The sequence below is a fragment of the Alosa alosa genome, chromosome 16, assembly GCF_017589495.1.
Source record: "Alosa alosa isolate M-15738 ecotype Scorff River chromosome 16, AALO_Geno_1.1, whole genome shotgun sequence".
NCBI classification, from domain to species: domain Eukaryota; kingdom Metazoa; phylum Chordata; class Actinopteri; order Clupeiformes; family Clupeidae; genus Alosa; species Alosa alosa.
The window spans coordinates 18,711,427-18,723,860 of NC_063204.1; the positions used below are offsets into that span (position 1 = coordinate 18,711,427).

Here is a 12,434-nt window from a genome sequence, read left to right on the forward strand (position 1 = left end):
AATAGGAATACCTCAGTTTGCTTTCACTTGCAAGCTGCACAAAATCTGCTTTCCACTCAACAGCTGGACTGTGATAGACCTCTGACCTACAATGAAAATCTATGAAGAAATCGACAAAAAAAAAAAAAAAAAAACAACAATTTCTTTTAACCAGCTAATACCCTCAGTTGATCATCAATACATCCAGTAATGAAAATATTTAAGATTGCTTAGTCTGGAGTAAGTCATGACAAAAATGAAAATTGGGGTATCATTACTAATAATCCTGATACAAATATATTGATACACATCCAAACTGAACCAAGCTGTCAACAACAGCCATGAGCATTCACGATCATTCATGATCTGGAACACACTCCTTTTCAGCCTAAACCAGAGTTCTCTATGTGTAAAAATCCGCAATAAGAAGGGCATGCAAGCCTTGACTCTGAGATGTATTGGTTAAGTGACATTTTGTAATATCCTTAAGTATTACAGTGGATTTTACCTGACATCCTGATTGAGTTGTAACTGTCACTACATGAGCATACACATCCTGTGAGAAGAAAAAAAGAAAAGCAAGTAATTAAAGAAATGGTCTTAAATGCTTTGTGGAATGCAGAGTGGGTAACAGGTCTACTAACATGTGGCCAAGCAGAAGAAATTAGAGGGACTAATGGGTGTAGTTTGACGGTTGAGCATGAATGCAGCCAAAACCCACGATATTGCTCTGCATCAGTCAGCTGCTCCCTGCAGCGATGTGTGTGTGTGTGTGTGTGTGTGTGTGTGTGTGTGTTATTGTGCTGAAGTTAGATTGTAAGTCTGTGTGTATCGGAGAGAGAGAGAGAGAGAGAGAGAGAGAGAGAGAGAGAGAGAGAGAGAGAGAGAGAGAATGTATCTGACTATACACTTAAAGTGTGTCATCAGTGAGGGGGATGTAGGATGTTTTGGCTTTGCACCACAGAGGTCACTGTGTATGGCTGGGCAAGATTTGTGTCCACACTTTGTCCACCAACAGCAAGAGAAATTAATCGGTGGTAGGCTACTGCATTCCTAAAACCAATTTCTCATCACAAAGCCATTTGGCAGTGTAAAATAGGAACCAAAAATACTACACAAGCATGCAAAATATTATGTCTCATTTTTGATTGATCCTAAAGTAAAAGTGTAAAATATGTGATGGGTTTTAGTGATGTGGAATAGCCTAATTGGGGAAATTCTTGAGCAGTAGCCTACTTATATTACATGTTATTTTTTAGAATACAACTATTTCTCCCATTACAGTTGCACATTCCCTTAAAAGCGATATCCATTACGACAAGTCACGTGCTTATTAATATAAGTAAGTTATTTTCGTCGTAATGATATGTCAAATAATTGATCACTGTCTTGTGTGCACATCAGAACCACCACCTCATTCGTTTTTTTTTTTTTTTTTTCAAATGGAGACAATCTCCGGGGCTTGTAATGCACACGTCAGGCGCGAGGTGGATGATATAAATTCAAGATTCCTCTCGGTCGCCGCGTGTCCCTATACAAACTGCCACACGGTGGAGCACTGGCTATTCACGGGCCATGTTTGGGGAGAACCATGTCCTTTACTAATTGCCACCGACAGGGTAATAAACTTTTGTCCTTTTTCAGCACTTGATAGCCCGAGAACACTATAATGATTTTTAATTTGGACTTAGTGCGCAGCGAAACAGATTTTCTTCCTGGTTTGAATTCCTTAAAAAATGTCTCGGCACTTCGTCAAACTTGTTGGGTTTGCCTAGGTGATGATGTCCGCAGCAAAGTAGGCTAAATCTTGTCATTTTTGATAATTAGAGCTAGAAAATTAATTTTCTTTACCCGAAACGCATGGAGAACCTATTCATGGAAGAAACCCCATCACCATGATCGTATCCAACGTGAGCCTAAGTTGCGCGAGGTCTGGTGGCGCGTGGTGTGCCAACACCGGTGACGGCCACTTGGAAGGGACTTCTTCAGACCACACTCTAAGCGCAACTGGACACCTGGTTGTCGCCGTGTGTCTCGGTTTTATCGGGACATTCGGTTTCCTCAATAACTTACTCGTCCTCATCCTTTTCTGTCGCTACAAGATGCTGCGCTCGCCCATTAACTGCCTGCTGGTGAGCATCTCTTTCAGTGATCTGCTGGTGTGTGTCCTGGGAACTCCGTTTAGCTTTGCAGCGAGCACGCAAGGACGCTGGCTAATCGGACCCGCAGGATGTGTGTGGTACGGTTTCGTGAATTCTTGCCTTGGTGAGTTTTTTGCGCATAAAAACTACGATAGCCAAAAGTTTACAGGCTGTGACAATTGTTTTAACTTTCATTGATGCGGTGCAGTTTTTCTGAATGTAGACTTAGTGGAAGGGCTTAGATGTCATCATTTGGGTATTATTCTCTGTCCTTGTTGTGATTAATTTAGGAATAGTAACATATTCCAATATATCATTGGAAGTTCATTTTGCTGTAAACCTGACAAATTATATCCTATCATTCGATCTGAAACGAGGGATAGTGTTATTTGTGTTTACAGTAATTAGTATCATACTGTGATGATAAGACAGAGCCTTCTGTTGATTAGATCAAATGAAATGACAGGCTTTGAGTCGTCATCATTTGATCCATGTTAAAATATTTGGAACACTCAAATGTATTTAAACTGAGTCATTGTATGTTATAGGGTATGAAATCAGATGTGTCGAACTGTAAAAATTCCCCAAATTGGCAAGTTACGGGTTTTATTATCTAGAATACTTTGTGGTTCAGGCCTGTTGCCAGGTAATGTTAGATGCCATGATAAAGGTTATGTTACACCTGAGAACCTCAGTTGACGTATACTTGCATGGAATGTGTAAATGTGCATCTAACTTATGTGTTTCTGTCTCTCTCTGTCTCTCTGTGTTTGTGTGTGTGTGTGTGCGTGCATGCGTGCGTGTGTGCGTTAGTGCGTGCATGTGTGCACACCTGTATGTGAGGTAGTGTGCGTGTATGTGTGTGTGTGAGTATGTGCATATGATATGATATGATAATGCATGAATCCTATTTAGTAATGTACTGTACAGCAGGTTGAAAGGAATGCACTCCCATTCAAGTCATAAAGGCTATGGGCATTGCTTAGATGCCGTGATAAACCTTGTTTAGTCCATAATAGACAGGTGACATTGGTTCAGATAACCCTGTGCTCCTACAATGACCTAAACTTGACTTCATGTGACTCATGCTGTCTGGCTCTGATCAGCACAGTGCTAATGGATTTTTGGTCATCATGATCTGTCATAGAAATACCTTTTGTTAGAGGTCATCTGAAACACATATTCTGAAACACAAACACTTTTCATATAACCATATAGTAATGCAGTTAACAAAATAACATGAGATATGGCCAAGAGACCATGTCATCACCAAATTTCATATGTGAAAACAATATTGAAGAGACTGTAGTCAGACATGGCATCTGTCCATATTACCCCATAGTGGACTGCTGCATCATTATCTTAATTAGCCTATAGTGCAAATGCAATCAGTCTAAAAGCCAAGGAGGTTCTGCTTTCCTGGGGTTTTTTTCGGCACTGCTTGAGGCTCTGTATTGGGCTCATCTGATAGTGATTGATTAGCAAGCTTTACTTGTAGTGGACATGATAAATGTTGCATTGTGAAAGGGATTTTGTGTGTGTGTGTGTGTGTGTGTGTGTGTGTGTGTGCCATATTCTTTGTCAACTTGTTCAGTTTCTTAGTGCCACTGGCTCTGAAGACACTGTCCCAACAGATGAATGCAAATATAATTCTGCTTGAAACGACATTTTCAGATTGGTCTCAATCAAGGCAACCCTTGGAGACAGTGGCTCTTGTTACGATGAAGTACTTCACGTCGTTTAGTTATTCTCCTTTCCACTGATTAGCCTGTACCAACACTGTGTACCTGGCTGTATGCAAGCACCATTTAAGCACCTCAGTAATGAAAAGTACCCCAACACACACACACACACACACACACACACACACACACACACACACACACACACACACACACACAGCACAACATAGTTTATCTCAAGACGCACTTGAGGTGTCCTTGAGTGTGTGGCACTGGTAATGTGCATCAGTGTAATGCTTATTGATTTCCATCTTTAAATGTCCACATGCTATAGTGTCGCGTTCATACAAAGCATAAACAATGTCTGGGCTCAGCTGAGGCTGTGATCGATTAGGGATGGGGTGTCTTTGACACAGTGTGGGTAAAATAATGAAGGAGGTGCCATAAGGGGTGGCAGGAGCGCAGTCCGCTGATGTGGTGCTAAATGAATCCAGCCGCACATGCAGTTTAGTGCCGGGTTTGGAGACCTCAGCTTTTCAGGAACTTCTCTCAGAGCTCAATTATTAATGTGTTGACTTTGCACTCTGACACAATTCACTATCTCTGTGTGTGTATCTTTGTGTCTTTGTGCCTTTGTTTGTGTGTGTCTGTCAACATATTTCACAGTAAGACCTTTAGATCTTTCTGTGCTGTTTTTTTAAGGCTTTTCTACCTGTGGGTCTTTTTAGAAGAGCATTTTGATGCACATTGTTTGCCTGTGTGTGGTGTTTGTAAAGGATTATGCATTTATGTCTGCACCAAAGACCCCCTACATGTGTGCATGTATGACTTCCCACAGCGTGTGTGCAGTTTATGCATTCAATATAGCCATGTGTGCTGGTTGATATGCCTCTACACTGAACTCAGTGTGGTGATGGGCTTCCAGCAACAAAACAAATAGGGCTTTACAGACTAATCTGGGGCAACAGCAGGAGCAGGAGCATTCAGCAGGAGCATTCTCTCCTCGTAACCCACTTGATTATCATCGCCAGCAGTGATTTCTCAGCTTCACTCCTCAGCATACCTAAGGCATGATTTACCACAACTCAGGAGGAGCGTTCAAATTAAATTTCTGCCTCTCTTACACACACATACACACACACACACACACACACACACACACACACACACACACACACACACACACACATTTATTACACACAGAGGAAGGCACTTTCATCCTATTTGGGATTTATTAGTGTCATTATTAAAGAATACGAGTGCGGCCAGTATTCAAGCCTGATTATGAGAGTAAGCCGGCTTGGGCTCATGGGACCGTGGTGTTCAATCAGAGTCTGTTTCTGCCGTTGTAATTGCACCATTTCTCAAAATCAAAAAAAAAAAAGAGGTGTTTTCAGCCTTGGCTTAACATTTCACTTAGGAGAAAATACTGCACAAAATAGTAGAAAAACCCACTCAGATGTATTCATTCACTTGGATCTGAGCTGAAGGCATTTGATAATCGCTAAATGAAAACTAACATTTCATTTGTTTGCAGAGTAATGTGTGCCTTGTTGCTACGGTGCTTGTCCATCAGTTCATCCAGTATGGGTTAGATTACAACAGGAAGGCTGTGATTTTCTCAGTGGGAGCTCAGCTGGGCTCAGGTGCAGATGGTGTGATTGACAGTATAGGTGGTGTGGATAGCACATGCTAACCTCCCCCCACCTACTCCATCACATGTTTCTTGAGATCCTGCATGCCTGGCGGGCCATGTTATGAGTTCATAATCCCGGCCTGCCGCTCTCCTGGAGATCACGCTATGTTTGTCTTTTCTCTTGCTGTATTGCTGTGGAAAGATCACTGTCAGGTTGTGTAACTCTGATTACATTGATTAAAGTCTCTCTCTCTCTCTCTCTCTTTTCTTTATTCCCTCGCTCTGTCTTTTTCTATCTTTGTGTCTGCCTCTGTTGCACTCCCTCTCTGTCGCATCTACACATACTTACTCACTCACTCACTTTCTCTAGCACACACTCACACACACACACACACACACACACACACACACACATACATACATACATACATACATACATACATACATACATACATACATACACACAGGTCATGGATGACATTCCATTTCCATTCACCCTCTCCTTCCCACAACACACACTCTCAGCGCTATGAAGTGGTTTCATATATTTCATTCTGCTCATTCCTCTTCTCCCTTCTCTCCCACCCGACACAGGCATCGTGTCCCTCATCTCACTGGCGGTGCTCTCCTATGAGCGCTACTGCACCATGATGGGCGCCACCCAGGCCGACGCCACCAACTACAGGAAGGTGGCAGCGGGCATCGCCTTCGCCTGGGGCTACTCGCTGGCATGGTCGGTGCCACCGCTGTTTGGTTGGAGCCGCTACGGCCCCGAGGGGCCCGGCACCACCTGCTCTGTCAACTGGACGGCCAAGACGGCCAACAACGTGTCCTACATTGTGTGTCTGTTCTTCTTCTGTCTCATCCTCCCGTTTGCGGTCATTGTCTACAGCTATGGTAAGCTCCTGCAGGCCATCACACAGGTAGGTTCCCAAAGACAGACACTACACTACTGTATGTATATGAGTATGAGTACTGTATATGTGTATATTTATAAACACGTGTATGTGCGTGTGTGCGTGTGTGTGGTGTGTGTATGTGTGTTTGTGTGTGTGTGTGTGTGTGTGTGTGTGTGTGTGTGTGTGTGTGTGTGTGTGTGTGTGTGTGTGTGTGTGTGTGTGTGTGTGTGTGTGAATGAAGTGTTTTACTGTCCCACCAAGTTTATGTACTGTCCCTCCAAAACATATTATATAAAAATGGAAGGCGTAATGTCACTAATGCTGGAAGTTGTTAGGTTCCTTAATTATTACCCATTGCTTATTCATGCAGTACCGGGAAGTTTGTTTCCAGTCTATTATGTTTTTTTATTTACAGTGGATTCTGGCAGTCCACCTGTAACAATAAATAAAACCCTAACCTAGTCCTAGGGCCCTACTCAGCACACAGTGAACACACAGTGAGGTGAAGCACACACTAATCCCGGTGCAGTGAGCTGCCTGCAACAACAGCGGCGCTCGGGGAGCAGTTAGGTGCCTTGCTCAAGGGCACTTCAGCCATTCCTACTGGTCGGGGTTCGAACCGGCAACCCTCCGGTTACAAGTCCGAAGCGCTAACCAGTAGGCCACGGCTGTCCCCATGGGCGTGTTTTGGGTGTAACATCCTTTAAACCAACGAGAGTGACCTTTGTCATTCCTTTAACAGCAGGCAGCGCAACTTCAAACAGCACATCAGTATTTTGACAGTCAGTGGTGAATTTGAAGGAATCTGTTTGCACACGAGACAACTGTGTATGAACACAGGGATTCCACTAAACCTTTCTTTGCTAAAACCTGTTTGTGACTAGCAGAGTATAGCCTTCCGTACATGCATCTGCACTCGCCTATTATTTAAACTCATAGGCAAACTGAAACTAACTAACTGGTCTCATAGTAAACGACAAAACAGTTCTACACAGTTATTCACTTTCACTATTGACTGACAAGGGGTTACTATCGAAAACATAGCCTGAAAAAAACAACACTTACCCCAATAATGTTCAAATGACTGAATAGAAACCCTAAGGATAGCAGAGGAGTTGTTTGGGACTGGTTGCTAAGGGATGCTTACATCTCGTGAAGGTGCGTCTTCAGCTGTACTTTATATATGTCTTTTGCTATAGACCAGGTTTTTCTTGGTCAGTGGCATAATGATTTTTAGATGGTATAAGATTGCGATTTTTGGATCATGCGCCAGACCACACCTTATGTCTTTAATTGCCACATCCCTGGGCGCAAGGTTTAATAAAAGTGGAGCACATATTAAATTAAAACATTCAAAAAATTTTTTTTTATTGCGTGTAAGATAAGACTAAGCCTTGTGTCGCGCTTTCCGCCGGGTGTAAGATAGGGCCCCTAATCCCCCTCCAGCCCACAGACAGAATGGGGTGTGACTGGGACACATTATGACCATGTAGGCTACTGTACTGCAGGATACACATTATTTTAACTGGCATTAGGTGTGCTCTATGCAGTAATTTATAGTCACTTAATGTAATGTAGCATTAAATAAAGAAATCACAGAGCGAAGTGAAAGCTAAGGTGGCATGTGCATGAGACCACTGTGTCTGTGTGGGCATTTGTGTGTGTGTGTGCATTTATTTATGATGTGCAAGGGATTTTAAAATGACCTGTAGAGTGGTTGTGAGAGTGTGAATGTGTGTGTGCGTGCGTGCGTGCGTGCGTGCGTGCGTGCGTGGTTACATATGAATGTGGTGTCCTGTATAAAATAATTTACAGAGGTCTGTTTAGAATGTTTAGAAATTGCTCAGAGATATGAATAGTAATGGAACTAAGACCTGATGCGAGGATACACTTCAGCCAAACAGCCCATGTATCATAATCTATGAGGAAGAGTAAACTGGCGGACTTAAGCATTTTCTCAGCCTCAGCCTTTTATAAATGTGCTGCTGTTGTTGTCGCTGCAGTGTACACTGTACTATTATAACAAGGCACCATTGTGTACTCCCAAGGGAATACGTTTAATATGCTGTGTAGTCCCTTTAAGCTTCTCTAAATGACTCCAGTGGTCAGATGATTTATCAACTGCCCTACAAGTCAGCTCCCTGCCCTACACTACCATACTGGATTTGAAAGCAGTTCGACCCCAACTTTTTACAAGTGTCTGAGGGGCAAGAGTGATGGTATCCTCAGCTTAATGATAATGAGACACTGGGGTGCTAAAATGTTTGAATACTAATTATTTGTAAACATATTTAGTATGGCAGAGGATTGTGTTCATTAATAGTGATATCCCTGAGAAGAGAATGTTCTCATTCACCACCTCGAGTACTTCAGTTAATAGAGAACAGATAGGCAAACAACACCCGCATCTGTAAGCTGTTTGGTTGTTTGTTTATTTCTTGTGTTTTGCTCCCTATGGAGAGACGTGTATTGAACTCCTCCCCCTCATACAGATTATGAAATCCTTTACTGCCTCTCACCGCAAACTCGCAGACTTGAGTAAGTGTCGTTATTTTTTATTTGAGCAACACCACATGAAAGATAGCTAAAGCTGTGTGACCATTTATAATTGTCATCCTGCGAAATTGACACTAACAGAGACAAAAAGAGTCTACTTAGAGAGAACGTTTCACATAGAAAAAATATTTTTTGCAAAAAATATTTCAGAATTTTTATGCAAACTGCTATGTATTAGCCTGATGTTGGCAAAATGAGTTGGAGTGTCATGATAACAAAATGTTCCATGTAAATGAGTTTGCTGTGCGCTGAAGTTTTCCTATTATGTAATGCTCAAGTCAGACATTTGACCAGCAGTAGTTCTAGAGTAGATGCAAAGTCAGTAATTTTCAATTAAGTGATTCCACCCAAAGAACAAAATGTTTGGGAGATCAATATGGTGTGGGTCATTTTGTTGTCATGTCGGTCCCTCATACTTGAAGTTAGTTATTCTTATGGGAATGTAGTAATTATTATTGTATGTATTATTTTTCAATTATAGAATAGGGTTTCTAATCACAATAGCATGTTTTACTTGAGGAATGTATGCAGCTAGTCTGTTAAACATTACATTTGTTAGAATTTTCTTGATTAATCAAATATCATTGCATTGGCAGAATCTCTAAAATATAAGGTCATCACCAGACTCTTAGCCTAGAAATCTAGACGCGCCCCTAGCGGCAGCAAATTAAATTTGCTGTCAGGGCTAGTCTAGCAACTCTCCGTTGGCTTGTGAGCTCCAGAAATCGAAACTTAATCAGGCATTGAAATCGTGTATAGAGTCGTTTGGTGGGCTTAACATAACGATTGATGGCAGAGTTGCAACGGTTTGGCTTGAATTCCCTGCTACTTGAAAACAAATATCCTATTGCGTCCTATTGCGTGCAGAGGGAATTTGAAATACAACTGATTATCCCGCCCCTCGGACTGAGCACTGCGAACGGTGAATGCCCAGACCCTACATTTTAATGTGGGTCTGGCTCGCCAGGCTACCAGACTCTCCCATGTACTGTACATTCCACAGCCCATTTCTGCCCTGTGATCTACTTTCACTCTCACTTATGTGCTCTACCTTTTGGATGTATGTATGAAAACCTGGGATTCTCCTGTCATCTGTGCATTTGTGCATAGCACTGTGCCATTAAAAACAACCCAAATCAATTGAAATGATGTATAAACAATGACATTTGCAGTAGTTGAACAGTGTAAAAGTAGCATTCTCCCGCTCTGAATGCTAACAACAAAGATGAACATTAAAGGCGGAAACTCCGATTTTATTTTCTGCCCGCTGTTAGAGAACAAAAGATGACCAGGTCAGACCCAAATGCTATAGGTACGCCTGCAGAAAGGCAGATAGAGCCGGAGGTCCTCTCTGGTGAAGAGCAAACATCTGCTCCAGGCAGATATGCGTTTTTGGCCACCCCCCCCCAAAAAAATGTGAACAAATGTACAGCGTTGACAAATGCATGAACATTACCTTCAGCCAATAACGTCAGCGGCCAGAGTCAGTGAAAGGAATGGTGGGGCATTAAAATGCATTCAAGGTCCTTTTTCTCCAGGAGACTTGAATGGCAACTATTATGCGGCGCACTGGAAGTCCCTGTGAATCTCATTTTGGCCAGAAGGTCATCTATAGATACATACACAATGAGATCTAGCAGCTGGTGCGCACTGCTAATCGGGTGACCTAGTAACCAGGCCGACTTTATCTCAGATCCCTTTGAACACGGAAGTGTGAACACAGCAAATGCTTTGATTTACAGTAATTGTGGTTGTTTGCGGGATTTTTAAATAGATGAAAGTAGCAACCGGGAGGCGTTGTGGCACTGCCACCCAAATGCACCATGGAGAGTGGACTAATTCCCCAGCCTCCTCGCTCTCTCTCTCTCTCCCCTTCTCTCTGAGGAGTCAGCAGTGTTTGAATACACAGAACGTGGCCCAGCGTTGCATACTGTACACTTTGTACCAAACTGACAGGACAGAGAGAGAGAGTGGGAGGGAGAGAGAGAGGGAGGAAGGGAGGGAGGGAAAAAGAGGGATAGGATGTGCAAGGAACAAAAAAAAAAACTGCTGTGGACCTTGAAAGTGCAAGGATGCAGAAAGCCATTTAAAGAGGCAGTGCATGTTCAGTATCAGTATGCTATGTACGGGACATCAGTTTATACTTTTAAAGCAAGAGCACTTAACCTCTGAGGGGCCCCAGAGAGGGAGCTACCGTTGCATCTGAGGACACCCTGCTGCTTGACCGGCCTCACCCGGCTCACCTGCTTCTGTAGGAGGCAGCTTAGGCGTGACAGGCTGGGGACTCTGGAGGAACGGTGATGGGTGCCTCCAGGGTGACAGGAGAGTGGAATTAACACTCAAAGAGCTGAAGCTGTGCTTCGTTAAAAGGTCACGATGTAAAAAGCGCAACACTCAGGACATGGGGGAAAGGAGACATTGGATGTTTGCAGCCTCCCGTGTCAAGCTGTGAGAGTTACCTGGTGAACTGATCAGAGAGACAGGGTGCGGAGGATTGAAATATGCAGTGATGGACTCCCGCAGAGGGCAAGCCATACATACACAGACACGCCGTACACAACGTGCACACGGATAGAGGCAGATACGAAGTCTCTTAGTTCCCAGTCTGAAGAATTGGCATTTATGCCAGCATCATAAGTTTCCGCCGACAGTAGAGCACTTTCATTTTGTTGGAGTAGATTGAACTTTTTCAATAGTCTTACAACTGCAATGTATTTTGTTCTTAAACTGAGACTGGGCTACAATTTTTTCCCACTCCTGAATAATGAGGTAATGCTCTCAATAACTGAGCCACTGGGTTTCACAGAAAGATCTCTTTCTCTGGAGTGCTGTAACAAGTGCCTAAGAGTACCAAAGTACTCTTTTTTAGCAAGCGCTTCAGAGAACCAAATTCCATAAGTGCTCATTTTATGTTCTAAAATAGACAAAAGCCTAAATCACATATGTGACAGCACCATCAAAATCCCCCCTTTCAACCCTCTTCAAGATGTATGAATAATGGTTTAATTTCATCAATGACTGCAATTGAAGTGTCTACTCTTTCCTCGATGCTTTGACATTCCTTAATTCAAAGGAGTCCAAGGGAGAGACGCACACAGCACAGACTCAACATGTCTTGTCACAAATATTTCCCAAAGCTGTCAAGCTGTAATTCTGATTATTTGAGTCGAGAACATAATGGTTTTCCCCGCACATATCTTTTGATAATTATCAGCAGGGCGCATGTAATGGAATGCCAACAATCCACCCAGTCTGTTGTTGGGAACAGTCGAGGGACAGGGCCTTTGAGGTGCAAATCTCCTGTCAGTTAGTGGCTAGAGCACATTTCCTGCAGTTCCATTTCCACTGCCCAAGGGACTTACTGGCCACCTTGTGTCTTTTCATCTGTAACTTTGTGAGTTAAGAAAGCAATATTCCCTTTTTACCAGTTTTCCCAGCCTCCCCTTGGAGTTCTGTTATCCCTTAAAAGGCCCTCCGCCTGGGACGTGCGTGTCCTGGAGCTGGTGGATCTGGAAAAGACTCACAGTTGGAGCTTCTGTCA

The 12,434-nt window shown here is 42.9% G+C and overlaps 1 protein-coding gene across 1 annotated transcript in view; it reads left to right on the forward strand.

Annotated features, from left to right (window-relative positions):
* The first annotated feature begins 1,534 nt into the window (after window positions 1-1,534).
* tmtopsb (teleost multiple tissue opsin b) overlaps window positions 1,535-12,434 on the forward strand; it is a 38,021-nt gene continuing 27,121 nt past the window's right edge. The window contains exons 1-2 of the mRNA XM_048267114.1: window positions 1,535-2,244; window positions 6,033-6,361. Coding sequence (XP_048123071.1) covers window positions 1,875-2,244; window positions 6,033-6,361 — 699 coding nt within the window. The 5' untranslated portion in view covers window positions 1,535-1,874. The remainder of the gene's footprint in view (window positions 2,245-6,032; window positions 6,362-12,434) is intronic.